The sequence below is a fragment of the Grus americana genome, chromosome 2, assembly GCF_028858705.1.
Source record: "Grus americana isolate bGruAme1 chromosome 2, bGruAme1.mat, whole genome shotgun sequence".
Classification (NCBI taxonomy): domain Eukaryota; kingdom Metazoa; phylum Chordata; class Aves; order Gruiformes; family Gruidae; genus Grus; species Grus americana.
Genome location: NC_072853.1, coordinates 152,546,125 through 152,560,992, shown reverse-complemented (window position 1 = coordinate 152,560,992; position 14,868 = coordinate 152,546,125). Strand labels below are relative to the sequence as shown.

At 39.9% G+C, this 14,868-nt stretch overlaps 2 protein-coding genes across 8 annotated transcripts in view; one reads left to right on the top strand and one right to left on the bottom strand.

Moving 5' to 3' along the window:
• Positions 1-369: 369 nt before the first annotated feature.
• On the bottom strand, positions 370-4,657 carry LOC129202406 (uncharacterized). Its single transcript, XM_054815063.1, has 3 exons — positions 4,621-4,657; positions 3,524-3,936; positions 370-1,219 (listed from the first exon to the last, which is right to left on the bottom strand). Exons 1-3 carry the CDS (start codon positions 4,655-4,657, stop codon positions 950-952), a joined length of 720 nt encoding a protein of 239 aa, XP_054671038.1. The 3' UTR covers positions 370-949.
• The window catches only part of ZNF438 (zinc finger protein 438), a 52,912-nt gene continuing 41,263 nt past the window's right edge, over positions 3,220-14,868 (top strand). For 5 of the 7 annotated variants that reach the window (XM_054815745.1, XM_054815743.1, XM_054815744.1 and 2 more), the window contains exons 1-3: positions 3,220-3,327; positions 5,620-5,692; positions 6,189-6,242. The gene's annotated coding sequence lies outside the window, so the exon portion shown is untranslated. Of the gene's footprint in view, positions 3,328-3,838; positions 3,939-5,619; positions 5,693-6,188; positions 6,243-14,868 lie in introns of those variants that run through there. The other 2 variants (XM_054815739.1, XM_054815746.1) reach the window with 2 other exon arrangements.

Sequence of the window (14,868 nt, the reverse complement as noted above, 5' to 3'; positions counted from 1 at the left end):
TGGCACGTAATATATCAAGAACCATCGTATGCTAATTATGCCTCATTTGTGGTTCAGAAAGGCAGTACACATACTGAATATAGTAGTGGTTTTGCTTAAGCAACAGTTAAGACTTGTATGACTTCAAAAGGAATTATTATTATTTAAAACCACTTGCAGGATTCACCTTCAAATTAATTGTGTTTTACAGGTTCTGTAACTGCAAACCACTTCAGCTTTAGTAGGCACAAAAAGGTGAAGAATGTTTATTTTTAAACTTTAGTTCCTGCTGAAATTGTTACTGACTTTTAAATTAGGTACTCTGAAGCACAGGAACAGTTATTTCAGATACAGAGCCCCAAAGTAGAACATGCGACTGAAGGACAGTATCATATCATAAAAGTACCTTGGTTCTGAAATGACTTTGAGCCAATCTGCCTGTTTTATCACCTCGCATTTCATGTGCCAAGATGAAGTTACTGTATTCATAAAATTGTGTTTATGTTCAAAATAACTAATTCTAATTCACATATCTTTTTGTGAAATCTGAGTTCAAAAAGAGCCAAAACTTTTAATTCCTTTTTATTGTTTGGCTACACTGGAAAAACAGTTTTCAGGCCCAAAGACTCAGGATATCTGCTTCCTTAGCTGTCACTTTGCAGTGAGCTGCAGAAAGATTTTCAGAAAACTGCAATAAAATATATTTCTAATTGTTAGCGTGCTCTGTAAACCTACACAGTTCAAATTTCAGCCTTAGGTACATTTAGAGAAATGTGGATATTTGGAAGGCATTCCATATTCCTTGTATCTTCTCCCACATTGACTCCTATTTTTGGTGCTTTTGGACTTAATATCACAGCAGTATCATGATTCTAAGCACATGGTAGCAAAAACCATCAGAATTAAATGCTTAGCCTAACCCCATTTTCCCCGTTTCCCTTGCTGCCACTTCCCAGGAGCTGTGCCAATGCTACTTCATAGATTCTTTATTCCAGTAGTGGCTGGGGTTCCCTGTAATCCTCTTTTTCCAGCAAAGGGCTGCAGAACAACAGAATGGCTGTGCTGAGAGTGGGCTTACAGGAGATGGGGGTGTCCTGGCAGAGCACATGCGAGAGAGGAAGTTGTGAAGATGGAGACAGTCCTGCATCACAGGATGATACTGGAAAAGGAGGTGGCCCCAATGCCCATTAATCTTTGAAGTGCTGCAGGCAGAAGTCCTTTTCTTCCCTACAAGGATCAGCTATGATGAAAAACAGATGGTTAGAAGGAAAAAAAAAATATCCTTTTTTTCCCCTGAATGTTATGTTTCCCTTCTCTTTTCTCACCTACATATTCTACACTTCCCTCCTTTCTTCTGCACCTTCTCACCTCCTTCCTGTCCAACTCGCTTCTCCCTTCAGCCTTCCCTCAAATCTCATATTATCCTATTTCTGTCACACTTTCATTTTTCCTCTTTCAGAGAATCATAGAATCATTAAGGTTGGAAAAGACCTTTAAGATGATAGAGTCCAACCCTTAACCTAGCACTGCCAAGTCCACCACTAAACCATGTCCTTAAGCACCACATCTACACGTCTTTTAAATACCTCCAGGGATGGTGACTCAACCACTTCCCTGGGCAGCCTGTTCCAGTGCTTGATAATCCTTCCTGTGAAGAAATTTTTCCTAATATCCAATCTAAAACTCCCGTGGCACAACTTGAGGCCATTTCTGCTTGTCCTATCACTTGTTACTTGGGAGAAGAGACTGACACCCACCTGGGCACACTGCTGGCTCACATTCAGCTGGCTGTCAACCAACACCGCCAGGTCCTTTTCCGCCAGGCAGCTTTCCAGCCACCCTTCCCCAAGCCTGTAGCATTGCCTGGGGTTGTTGTGACCCAAGTGCAGGACCCAGCACTGACCCTTGTTGAACCTCATACAGTTGCCTCGGCCCATCGATCCAGCCTGCACAGATCCCTCTGTAGAGCCTTCCTGCCCTCAATCAGATCAACACTCCTGCACAACTTGGTGTCATCCGCAAATTTACTGAGGGTGCACTCGATCCCCTCATCCAGATCGTTGATGAAGATACTACACAGAACTGGCCCCAGCACTGAGCCCTGGGGAACACCACTAGTGACCAGCTGCCAACTGGATGTAACTCCATTCACCACATCTCTTTGGGCCCGGCCATCTAGCCAGGTTTTTACCCAGTGAAGCGTTCGCCCGTCCAAGCCATGGGCAGCCAGTTTCTCCAGGACAATGCTGTGGGAAATGGTGTCAAAGGCTTTACTAAAGTCCAGGAAACAACATCCACAGCCTTTCCCTCATCCACTAAGCGGGTCACCTTGTCATAGAAAGAGATCAGGTTAGCCAAGCAGGACCTGCCTTTCATAAACCCATGCTGACTGGGTCTGATCACCTGGCTGTCCTGTACATGCCATGTGATGTCACTCAAGATGATTTGCTCCATAATAGCCAATTTAAACCTCCCCTGGTGCAACTTGAGGCTGTTTCCTCTCATCACTTGTTACTTGGGAGAAGAGACCAACACCCACCTGGCTACAACCTCCTTTCAGGTAGAGAGCCATAAGGTCTCCCCTCAGCCTCCTTTTCTCCAGGCTAAATAACCCCAGTTCCTTCATAGGTCTTGCCCTCTAGACCCTTCACCAGCTTCACTGCCCTTCTCTGGACATGCTCCAGCACCTCAATGTCTTTCTTGTAGTAACACAGTACTCCAGATGCAGCCTCACCAGTGCCAAGTACAGGGGGATGATCACTTCCCTAGTCCTGCTGGCCACACCATTTCTGATGCAAGCCAGGATGCTGTTGGTCTTCTTGGCCACCTGGGCACACTGCTGGCTCGCATTAATCCAGCTGTGCTCCCCTGCGACCCTGCGGGTCCCTCATACTCACTTCCCAAAACAACAACTGTACTTCCCAGAGACTTTTTCCAACCTGCCTCTCTGAAACACCCAATCCCACCACCCCTAACCCACATGATGACAGTCTGTTTTGGGGCTGGCTGGGAGCCTGGCTGCCCCCACGCCAACAGAGGGAAGGTGAAGGGAAGGCAACGCTTCAAGCACAGTGGTACCTGCAGAGTCAATCATGTAACCCTGTACCCCAGCCCAGGGGCATCGGGGCCGAGGGGTACTCCACCGCCCCTCACCATCCCCTCAGCAGCGGCCGCCGCTTTCCCGCCAACACCCCTCGCCCGGCGGTGGCAGTGCGCCTGCGCCGCGGGCGGGCGGTGACAGGGCAGGCAGCCCACACGCACACGGCCTTCCCGCCGGGTGTGACGCCACACCACGCCGTCGCCGTGACGTCGCGGCGGCGTGACGCAGGCACGCAGAGGGGCGCGCTTGTAAGTTCCCTTCCCCCCATGGTAGTGGGGGCCGCGGCCCGGGGTGGGTTGGTAGGCCGTGCTGGGAACGACGCGGGGCGCGGCTGCACCCGTTTCCTTCCCCCCGGGCCGAGGAGCCGGGTGGCGGCGCGGCGCGGTGCTGGGGAGGCCGCCCCGCTGGCGGCCGGGAAGTAGGAGGCGGGGGGGCAGCAGTTACCGGCGGCAGCGCCGGGCGGAGGTGGGCGCCTTCTCTGGGCTGGCCCCCGGCGAGCCCGAGGGGTCCCTCGCTGGGCCTTGTCACTGGGCCTCCGCGCCTCTGGAGCCCTTGACTCGCCCGGTCACGGGAAGGAGGATCCCGAGTTCGCAGTTCAGCGTGCCTCCGGCCGGCCGAGGAAAGGCTCGCCCCCAGCAGCGAGGCCGCCGGGGTGTGTGCGGAGCCCCCTAGCTTCCCCACCGCCGGAGCCCGAGAGCGGCGGAGCGCGGCCTGCGGGGCGTCTGCAGGCTGGGCCGGGGGGGCGGCCGCGGCGGCTGCCCGGCGCTGGGTGAGCGCAGTGCTAACACAGCCGGCTGAGACTCCTGCTTTAGGCGGTATCTGCCCCCTGCGAGCACAGAAGAAGGGAGAGGCTGTGACTGTAATTATCAGATATGATGTTATAATAAAGATTGCAGAAAGGCTATATATAACGGGTGTCTACAAGTCACGAAAGTTACTTCTACAGTTCACTTAGACTTTTTTTTGTACACGTGGCCATAAAATGTTACGTATGTGGGGGTGGCAGTAGATGCCCGCAGGTTTGGTGATGCTGAGACGTGGAAGCATTTGGCTTGTGTGAAATCCCCCTGCCAGCACGAGCCAGAGCTGCGCGCGGAGCTCTTGACTCTTCGACCTGAGTGTTGTTTCGTAAACCTTGCTGCCGCTTCCATAAAAGTACAAATACTATGTGCAGTGTTCTTGGGCTCCTTAGGTTTTTGGAAGGAACCTGAGAGCCGAAGGATTTTCATTTGTTCTGTGGCTGCAGAAGTGAATGCAATAAATGGGTGGAGTGTTTGTGCATAACTGGTGCTGAGGCCTGCCGGCTTATGAATCTGCTAGAACTTTTTATTTTGGTAATAATGAAATAAAGAATATATTCCAGTTCTAAGTGATCTGATGTGGCTGGCATTGGCAAAATAAGGAGGGAAGTGTTTGAAGTGTAAGAGACTTTTGAAAGGACTGCAGTAATGTCTGCTTTGTGGTGGATTTGAAACAATGTGAGAGATTGTCTTGTTTAAATTTATTTTGTCAAAAAGTCATGCTTTATTAAAAGACTTTACCTAGTTCTGTGCCAGAATTAAAATTGATGTGATACATTGTACCTTTCATTGGCAGTCTTTTGCTCTTTAATTCATACTGCCTTGTGCTCAGTTCCTTTCTTTTTCTCCATGTTAACTATATCTCATTGAAGATTTTTAATGTGTGTGTGTTGAAGTCTCAGTCAACAGTCTGGCCCTTAAATGCTGTGTAGTTTAACTGGCTTAGTTTAAAAATTACAGTCTTGAAGTTTTTTCGTACTGATTTATTTGAATCTGTAATACACTATTAAAAATGGTATTTCATATTATTATTCCACAATAAAAAGGGAAGAGGAGAATAACATAAGGTAAATGCACAGCTCCTTTGGTTCACAGTAGTTTTTCTGTGCAGTTCTTTGGTTTTTTACATGACCGTTCAGCAACCAAAATACTGAGCTGCAGCTTTTTTCTTTTTTTATTCCTGACCTTATTGTAAGTAGTTATTTTTAATACTAGTTTATTTTTTAAAAGTTATTTTTATACAAAGCGAAATATATGTTTCAGGGATGAGTACCTATTTTTTTCTGCTTCAGTACCTAGAAGAATTGGACTTTCTGAAACTTAAAGTTTGTCAAAAATCAGAAAGGAAAAGGGAGGAAAAAAGCCTATGATACTTATGGTGTATGTTTACAATATTTTTGTGATGATCTGATATAATGTTCTTAGTGTTTAATTAAAAATATTTGTGGGTAATGATAACGAGGATCAGAAGAAAACTAGCACTATGGTATGGTTCAAATGGTTTTATCTTTTGGGCAGGCTGTTAAAGTAATGGACTTTGAGGGAACTAACATTTTGTAATTAAAATGTTTTTCAAAGCATTCATGAAGGAAATACTAGGTTTCTGTGTATCCTCTACATCTCATTTGTGAGAATATCAGAACTAGTAGTGGTAATGACAACATATGATGAGGTATTTCTGACTTTCGCACATGAAACTTCAGATATATGTAGTGATTGTCATATGTTTTTGATGTACAGGTTCAATGATTAGGCTGCATTAGCCGGAGTGTTCATCTGTGACGCGGTGTTTCAAGGATTTTTATGTGGAGAGGTAATATGCTATTTATGGAAGTGGTTTGATGATTTAAATACCTATATGAAACTAGTGATGGTTTCATGTATTTATTTGCACCTAATCTGGTAGATGATGTCAGGTCAAAGTGAAATGGTCAAATGGTGAAAGTACAACTTTGATCTGAAGTTGGCTGAAAATATTACTGCAGTTACAATTACAGAAACTTACTGAGCTTTGAACGTACGTGGTCAAATCAGTAATGTGTGAACTTTATCAGTTATTTTAGCAATATTTATTAAAATAGTTATGATTGCAATTTCTAATCTGAAGTACTATTAACGTATAGTAAGCCTGAGAGGATATGCCGTTGTATTTGATCTGTTGAGAGCAAATGTTTTAGTAGAATTCTTGTTTATTTACCACTTTCTAAAAGGTATGCCTCTGTTTTTTTATTTAATATGATTTTCTGTCCTTTGCTAAATACATTTCCTGAGATATTTGGACTTTCTGGTTTTTGTTTTCCTTGAAACAGGAATTGAGATGGATGAAAAATTTTATTTGCCATAGCAGCAGCAGGATGTATAAGGTGGGTATTTTGAAAGAATATGGTTAATATCCTTGAAAAATGTTTTAATTTCTGATTCTATGTCTGCCTGAATGCAAAGAAATTACATATGGTAGGCTAGGGTTCTTTCCAGTGGTAGATGTAGGTAGCTTACCTGCTTTCGATTGTGGTAAGCTGCCACGTGTCTAGCACAGGTTACATGAGTAGATGCACACAGCCTTAGGTAGCTGATGCATTTTCATTTTGCATCCTTTAATAGAAATTTTTCAGTGTGTCCTTTCCCTAGGCTTTATGTGCTTTTTCTTTTGTAAAACTGAACTGAGAAAATACCACAGAGTTTTTTTGAATCTTCTTTTCAGTATTCTGGTTAAATGTGATTAAAGAAGAAAAAGATTCAGTCGCCATCTGTGTGCTTTCCTTCTTACATAGACAGTTTTTGTTTCTATGTTTGAGTTGCCGTTTGTTGTTTTGTGTTTTTAAAATTTTTTAACATCACTGAGGGTGTACTCCAATGAAACTAATTGTTTTAAGAATTTCCATAAAAGATATCAGTGGTTCAGCAGCCATAAAAGATGTTTTAATGCTCATCCTCATCTGCAGTCAAGTTATGATTTTGTCCTTATTTGCTTAGAGTTATAGTTGTCTTATGGAGATCCAGAACATGTTTTTACTTTAAAAGATTTTTTTTAAACAAAATTTAAAACACGAACATATATTTTTACAGGACTAACATTGGCAAATAACAGAATACCAATGCTTGAATAATAGTTGAGCACTTTGTCATTAAGTGTATTTGCATGTTGTTGTTAACAAAGTTGAATGAAATGCAAACTTCTTCACAATGTAACAGTTAAAAATAATATATATGGTGTAGAACTTTAATGATTTTTTTTAGTTATGATAATGTTTTGATTCCATGCTTTCTCTTGCTAACGTAACAAACAGGTTCTTACCATCAGCTTAAAATGGCATTTGGAGAATGCTGTCGTCTTTGTATTGTATTTGCTCTGTACTACTATTGGTTTTGTCACCGCTCATGAAAACACACAGAACAGCTGGGTACAAACCATCCTATTCTTCATGTGATATTTTTTAATTAAGTGTGTCTTTGACTTATTATAGTACTATATTTGCAGGTATTGGTTTGTCCTTAAAAGCTGATTAAACCTAGTGTAAGTAGTATTCAAGCATTATTTTTTAAAGGACTGATTCCATGGGTATTTATAGCATAATTAAATGTTGTAGGAAATGTTATCATGGTTGGTGGAGCAATACGTCTTAATCTGCTAATTCTTCCTAATTAATATCAAAAATGTAATCAAAATGCCATGAACGTAGCAGTGGTAGAACTGTACTGTGTGTTAAACAAGGGTACGAAAGTGCATAAATTAAGGAGAGACTATCTTTTGTTTGTCACTTCAGTCTTTTACCATTTTAGGAGAGAACTATTTCCTCACCTTAACTGTGAACTGTTCTTTGTATTGTTGGCTCTTTCTTGCATCTTTTTAAAGGGCATACTGAAAGCCTTTCCTGAAGGGAGGCTAGCTGGTGTCTGATACCAGAATGGGCTTAGTATTAAGCTGTAAGTGTGCTTTCAACTACTGCACAAATGGAAAGGAAAGAATATAAGTAACTTGATGCATCTTTCAGACTTGCAATGCATTGTGGTCACTTTATTTGTGGTTAAGCTTTTTTTATTTTCTTTTTTAAAAAGCTTTAATTTTTTTCAGAATTATGAGTTGTTTTCTTCACGGGATCATATCAAGAGTAAAATTATGCAGTATTGAGTAATGAACATATGTACTATTTAAAGTGGGACATTTACTTTTAGAGGCTGCTATAGGATATTAATTTCTGTGCATGTCCTCTAATTTCATTCTGTGGCTTAGCCATTTATTGTTTTTCAGCTGGACTATCCCAGCCCTGCTGAAATGTCTCTGTCACAGTAAGTCACTGGGGAGGCAGGGAGGTAGGAGTAGTCTTGTGGCTTGCTTGGATATTTGCCAGGAGAAGCAGGTGCAAAAGAGATGGAAAAGCAGCTCAGAAAATTTGTTTGATAGGTATAGGAGTTGTGGGGGGAAGATCCCCCTCCTGGCAGACTTACTAGGACCTGTCAATGAAATTTGTTTGGGATTTTAAGTGTCTTCTAAATTCTAGTTTCATGGGGAATTTTTGCTGTTTGAGTTTGGCTGGCAGATCAGTCAGAGCAACATTTCCATACTCAGTCTTCCATATGAAGCCCTATGTTATCAGTAACTGAAGGTTGAAATGTCTGTAGGAAGTATTTAATGGTTTTACCTGACCCAAAAGCAGAAACCAAACCAAACAAACCCTTAAAGGTGTGTTCATCTTACTTTTTGGTGCATCATTCATCTGTTGTAAGGGATAATTGCAAGGGACTCTTTCTTCTCTTCTAAGGACGTTTCCCTAGGGACAACGTTCTGAAAATGACGTGTGGTGACAAATTACAGCTTAGACTGATGTCATTTCTGTTGTACCTATGCTTCTTTGCCACTTCACTTTTCTAATATATATGTTTGTGGTTCTTTTGGATGAACCCGAGAAAATAGGGATGTTCCTGTTAGTGATTTGTATAGTTTTGAGCACACTTCAGTCTTTTGCCATCTGTCATTGATTTTAAGTAGTAATGATACAAAACTTAATTTTGGTAGTTATTTTGGCTGTCCTTGACTGGTTAGCCTCCCTAAGTGAGGTTACAGTCTGCCAATTTTCAGTGAGTGCCTGTAATCTCAGATTTATATCAGGCTGCTGTTTCAATGAAGTACTGCTACATACACCAAGACATGAGCTTCTGACAGTTCTTGGTCTTGCTCAGCTCAGTCAAAACAGAACAGGTGGTGAAGAAATAAGGTAGATCCATGGGTTTAGGAGGCAAGGCAGTAAAGTTTAAATATTGGCATTCAGTCCAACATCAGTCACTGCTAATGATATGCACTATCATAAAGGTAAAAGTATATGAACCCCCAAAATATTGTTAGGGAGTAAAAAAAGATCAGTCTATAAAAACCTGCATAGTTCTGTTGTGTATATGTGTGCTCTGTGTATCAAGCACTTTCAAGTTATCAGTCTACTAGTAAAATGTCCTAAATGAATAATGTGGATATTCAGTGGATTTTATTGCTTTTGTCATCAACACATTTTGAGGCTTTACGGAAGAAGGAAAACAAATTGGTATTGGATTTAGAAAGAAGGGACTGTTCTGTATTACAGGACTGAAACTGAGACCACCCAAATGTCTTCAGCTGGTTTTTGTTATTTTCACAAATAGTTTGTTCTTTTAGCGGGGCGTTTAAGAACGGAGAGTTGGGTTGATCACTCTATTACATTTTTCCCTAAATGGCAAAATGAAACAAACTTTACAATACTGTTTGTGATTCAGAAAAAAAAGCTTAGGTTTTTGATTCTCTTGGCTTTTTTCACTGCCAGAGAAAATAATGATAGGCAGATGTGATTTCGGATCTTCAAATGCACCTTTTTCTTGGAAACTTTTGTCTAGTTTTGGCTGGATATGTACCCCTTAAGAGTCAATATAGTATCTAACATATTTTATGATGTTTTAGTAAGTTAATTCAGGGATGTTACATGTTTTCCATAGTTCTTGCAGGGTAAGTGGGATGTAGAATGTTCTTGTCTTCCACTTATACAAGCGTTACATATACATATAATACAGATCTGCTGTATTACATTATAGACTTATTCTTACCCTGAAGCGTACTTGGTGCCTTACTGAAGACCTAAAGGTGAAAAGTCCACATACCTGCAGTTTAAGGAAGTTACCTTTGTTTAGTTTGTGTTCTCTTGTAAACCAGTGATTTTCGTTCTGGGAAGATATCCTGATGGGCATATGATAAAGATTTGTGGACTGCAATGGGTGAGGTGAGGAAGAAATTATGCCGAAGGACAAAAATGAAAAGACTACCTGGGCCGAAATGATAAGTCTTCACATGTTCATAGTGTCACGTATTCAAAGTAGGAGACTCTGTTAAGAATCTTGTTTGAGAGAGCTCTGCTAATTTCTGATATCTGTGTTTGCACTTGCAATCAGAGTAAGTAAAGTGTGATGGAGAATAGCATGGGGAATAAAATGCTATGGTAAAAATCAATATCTTACTGTCATATAGCATGCCATCACAGTGTATGTGGTGCTGGATGCCTCCTCTAAAAAGGAAGGTGTAGAGGAGAAGAGATTCAGAGAAAAGGCTAAAAGAGTGAACTATGAGGATGGAAATTTGGTTGTATGAAGAGAAATTTTTTTAAAAAAGGATTGTTTAGCCTTTGAAAGGCAATGAATATGATGAAGTACAGCACAAGTACACAGAATGATGAATGGTTTGAGAGAAGTAATTCAAAAGCTTTTGTTCTGTTGGTTCATGTTATAAGAGTAAGGGGACATTCTGTGAAATTAGGGTGGCAAACTGAGAAAGAAAACTTGAGAAAAGATGTTTTTCTTAAGAAATGGACAAGACAGTGATCTCTGCAGTCTAGGGATAATTTTAATTTAGAAAAATTGTAATAGAAATTGGATAATTTAGAGTGCAAGAATATTTATACAGACTCAGGTTACCTTTTTTTGGAAAGAATATAACCCCTCAGCATTTTGTCATTTGTAAGATTAGAAAAAATCATAATGGTAGAAATAAAGCTCATCTAAAAACTATGTATTGATGGTGAGAGTAAAGGAATTAAATTTGTCCCTAGTTTGTTTACAGGAGAAATAGTTATAGCATCTCACTAATCTGTTTGCTCTCTTATCCCTGTGTTAGGTTCTATCTACGTGAAATACCCACTAGGTACTATGTCTAGTTCTGTTGGTAGTATACATGGATTTACTTTGTTTCTCTTTTAAGTGGGGGCATTGAGGAAGAAGTTTTGGGGAGTAACATTGGGGTCCTTATCAGCTTGGAGCGAAATTATGTAGGGCAGTTGTTTTTGTGACTCGCCACTCATGAGACACTGTTCTGTTCAGCTTTGATTTTTCTGTTGCCTGGGCTCATGCATGAAGTAGGTGTTCCTGCAGTAATTTAATCCAAGTCAGTACACAAGTTTGTTCTGTACCTAGAGTGATGGAATATTTAGGGAGGGTGAGATGAGCTAACGCTGGACTTCTGTGTCATCCAGCCAACTTCCAGCAAGTATGTAAAAAGTCATAAAAAATAGCAGTGGGGGTGTCTTAATTAAATGAGCATGCTTGTCGCTCTGCCAGTCTTTTCTCTTGGCATGGCTCAGGTTCTAGAAACTATGTTTGCTTTCAGTCTCTATCAAACTCAAATACAAAACCCTGTGATAAAAGCATCAAAAGCAGTGTTCAGCAGGAAAAGACTACAGAATCAGCTTCAGCTCATTCCCACTGAAATGTCCTTTTTACTCCATTTAATGGAGACTGCAGTTTTTACTTTTGGTGTGTTTAGCAACAGATTGACTTAAATTTGTTGTATTTGGCTCTAGAGCAGCAAAGAGCAGATGTCAGGGAGGTGCCGTGACAGGAATAAAAAGATTCAGAAGGCTTGTGGGAATTTGGGGGGTGAGAGGGAAATCTTCCTCCTATTTTTTTCCCTGCTAGAATCCATATTATAACATTTAGAGTTGGCATTCAGTTCAAAACTTAGTGTGCTGCAAGGGTTGGTGCGTTGACGCAGGCATTCTTTCCCACAGCTCAAATTGTGGAAACAGAGTTTATTTATAAAATAAAATATGCCTGTGAAATTATAATTGATACCTTAATTGTGGAGAACTCGCCTGAAAGATGGTAGCTTAGTGATCTGCAGGATGTTTTCCTGGCTTGGAATAGCCACGATTTATACTGAAACATTTTCTCTGTATGAAGATTAAAAATGGAATTCCCCTGTCAAGGTAGAAAAACTTGAGTAACTGAGAGGTACTCTGTCAGGGATGATAAGCCTAAAATAATGGTTAACTTTTAAATATTATTTAAAGTTGGAACATCTAAAGAGTAAACTTTGCTATTTGGGGATTGTCTCTATTTCAGAAATACACATTCAAAAGCCACCAGTATGTGTTGCCAGTCTTTGCCTAAGCAGGTGGGTGCCAGATGTATGTGGGATCCTGAAAATGTTTCTTGCTTTGGTTTATTTCTTTTCACTTTTGTAATGAGTAGAATGCTTCAAAAGTTAGTGGCTGCTTTTTTATTTGTTAAGGCTGGAAGTATTTTATCTTTGCCTTGATTAAGGGTCCATTTCTGAAAACACCTCATGTAATTTGTTAGTTAGAATGATTACTTCTTTGCTTATCTTTCTCACATCTTTTTTTCTTCACTCATCATCTACCTGTACTTCAAGAGTATATATTGCCACAGTATATTTCATAGATTATAAAAACATAAATGTGATGTAATTTGCAGTAATTTTGACTGCAGTTTGCTATATGTGAAAGTTGTGCCAATTCTCTGTTGTCTAATGTATATAATGATGTATTTAATACTTTGTGGAGCCTGAGGAATTTTTTTTTTCCTGTGATGAAAAGTGTTACTTATGCAATAATCTGAAGGGGAGGATAGTAATAAATCTGATTTTCCTTGAGATGATGCTTCTTGATCTTGAGTTAGCGTTGTAGAAATTCACGTTGCCTCCTGCTTTGGGTCTTCATATTCTAGTGGTGATTGTAGTAGCTCTTATCATTTCTGGAGAGATGGGATTTGAAATAGAAGGAATATTTTTTATTCTGTACTTAATAAGAATATAATGAAAAAATGTGACTTTTTTTAAAATGCAGTTAGTATAGTGGGGTGAGTTGTCAAAAGCATCGCATGTGTAAGATATGTAATGTACACGCTCTGTTTTCCTCAGGCCTTGCAAAGTCATAGTAGAAGGATGCTGTTCAAATTTGAGAACTGATCTTCCCATATTTTTTGCTGATGCACAATGTGGATGCACTGCTAAAAGCAAAGAGAACAAACTAGCTTGCCCCTTAGTTGTAGCATGTTGAGTTTCTTGGTTGGGTAGCTAATTTCAGCAGCTCAAAAGTGACAAGCCTGGAAATAATTGTGGTCAGAGCTGCTGCAAGAGGATTGAGTGATGCCTTTTTGATTTCTTAAATGTAAAGGAAGCCAAGTTTGATCAACAGCTGCTGTGAGGGTTATTCAGACAGTAAGTGCAACCCAGTGCAGGATTTTGCACTTCTGACCAGTTTCAGGCATGTTCTTTTGCTGAGGTGAGATGCCAGTACTGTAGCCGAGTTTGGTGTGTTTGATTAGCATCATTTATGTCTTTCCTGTACTTAATTTCTTCTAGGTATTTTTCACCTGGCTGCCAAATTCCTTTGTTTACTGCAGTGTCTGGAAGACTTTGTGAACACATTAAAAATGTTAGAAAAAATGATAAATTATGGATTCTTTATGGATTCTGTATTTAAAGCCTTTATTCTAGATCACTTAATCGTAAGTATTTGTTAGGTTCCTTTTACATGGTAAGATTTCACTTTAAAAGCAGCATGAAACTGTAGATGCCATTTAGGCTAGATCAAGATCTGCAAGGATCATACCTGTTTTGGTTTTGTTTTTCATGATTTCTTGCAAGTATTAAACCTACGTTTATGTACTAGCATGCTGTGAAGATAGGTGTGTATTACAGGGAGAGCTGGTTTGAGATATTATTAAGGTGTAATTGATCTAATTTACTGTAAAAGTTTTGAAACCTTTTTGAAGGTATTATTTAATCTAAAAATCTTCAAACATGGTGTATAATATTGATGTTCATTGGAAAGTGATTTTTTTTTAATTTGAGACACAAATTATTTTCATGTTCAAGATTAAAGTAGAGCAAACTCTCTTATTTTTCTTTTTTTATTTTAAAATCAAACTGCAGTTATGGAAATGCAGATGTCTTTGAAAGATTTAGCTGATCAACTTTTGAGAAGCAGAAGAACTGCTTAGACTAAGAATACTGCTATCTAAGTTGATGGAAACTCCTGACTACAGAATTGATTTGTTCTGCATATGGCTCTTCCTGTTTCAGGAAGGTGTTTGTTTTGGAAAAAAGCAAAAAAATCCAGAACTATAAAATGTTGATTATAGAAGTTGTGGAGTAACGGGCTTTAATTTGACCATCAAAAATGCAAGCCAAGGAAACAGAGTAAGGTCTTTATGGTGATAACCTAGTAATTTGCAAAGTATCTTCCCCCCTAGAAAACAATAAGTAGAAAAAGTGATCTGTACCTACATACTATTGGAATTGCCCTCTCTTATCGGGGAAATAGGACAGGCTAAATATTCCAGGTCTCATTTAACCCTGGGAGATTTCGGTGGTGGGAGAAATAATCATCTTGGGCAGTATAAGCCTTTTTTTGTCTAAGTGGAATTATGTTTTAAAGTATGTGCTGTTGAATAATGGAAACAGTTTACTTGAATTGTGACTTTATAACATTTCATACATGAAACAATAGAAAGACCATTTCCAAAATGTTTATTCATAATTAAAAGTTAATAGATAAATTTCAAAAATGTGTATAGGTCAGTACTGGTTGGCACAGAATAATCATGCATGCTTTCTTGGAGCATATTTACAAAGAGGAGTTTCAGGTTTTCTTTAGCAGCCTCTCTCTCCAATACTCATCTGTGAATGGTGTAGTAAGCTGATAATTCAGTTTTTGGCAATTATATTTAGAAAGTTGC

Bases quoted from the DNA above. Each gene is read 5' to 3' on its own strand.
- LOC129202406 (XM_054815063.1), bottom strand. From the start codon at position 4,657: ATGTATCACATCAATTTTAATTCTGGCACAGAACTAG. The intron at 3,937-4,620 runs GTAAAGTCTTTT...TGATAATTACAG, and splicing joins TAATTCTGGCACAGAACTAG to TCACAGCCTCTCCCTTCTTC. The intron at 1,220-3,523 runs GTAACTGCTGCC...TTTTCATCATAG, and splicing joins TCCGCCCGGCGCTGCCGCCG to CTGATCCTTGTAGGGAAGAA.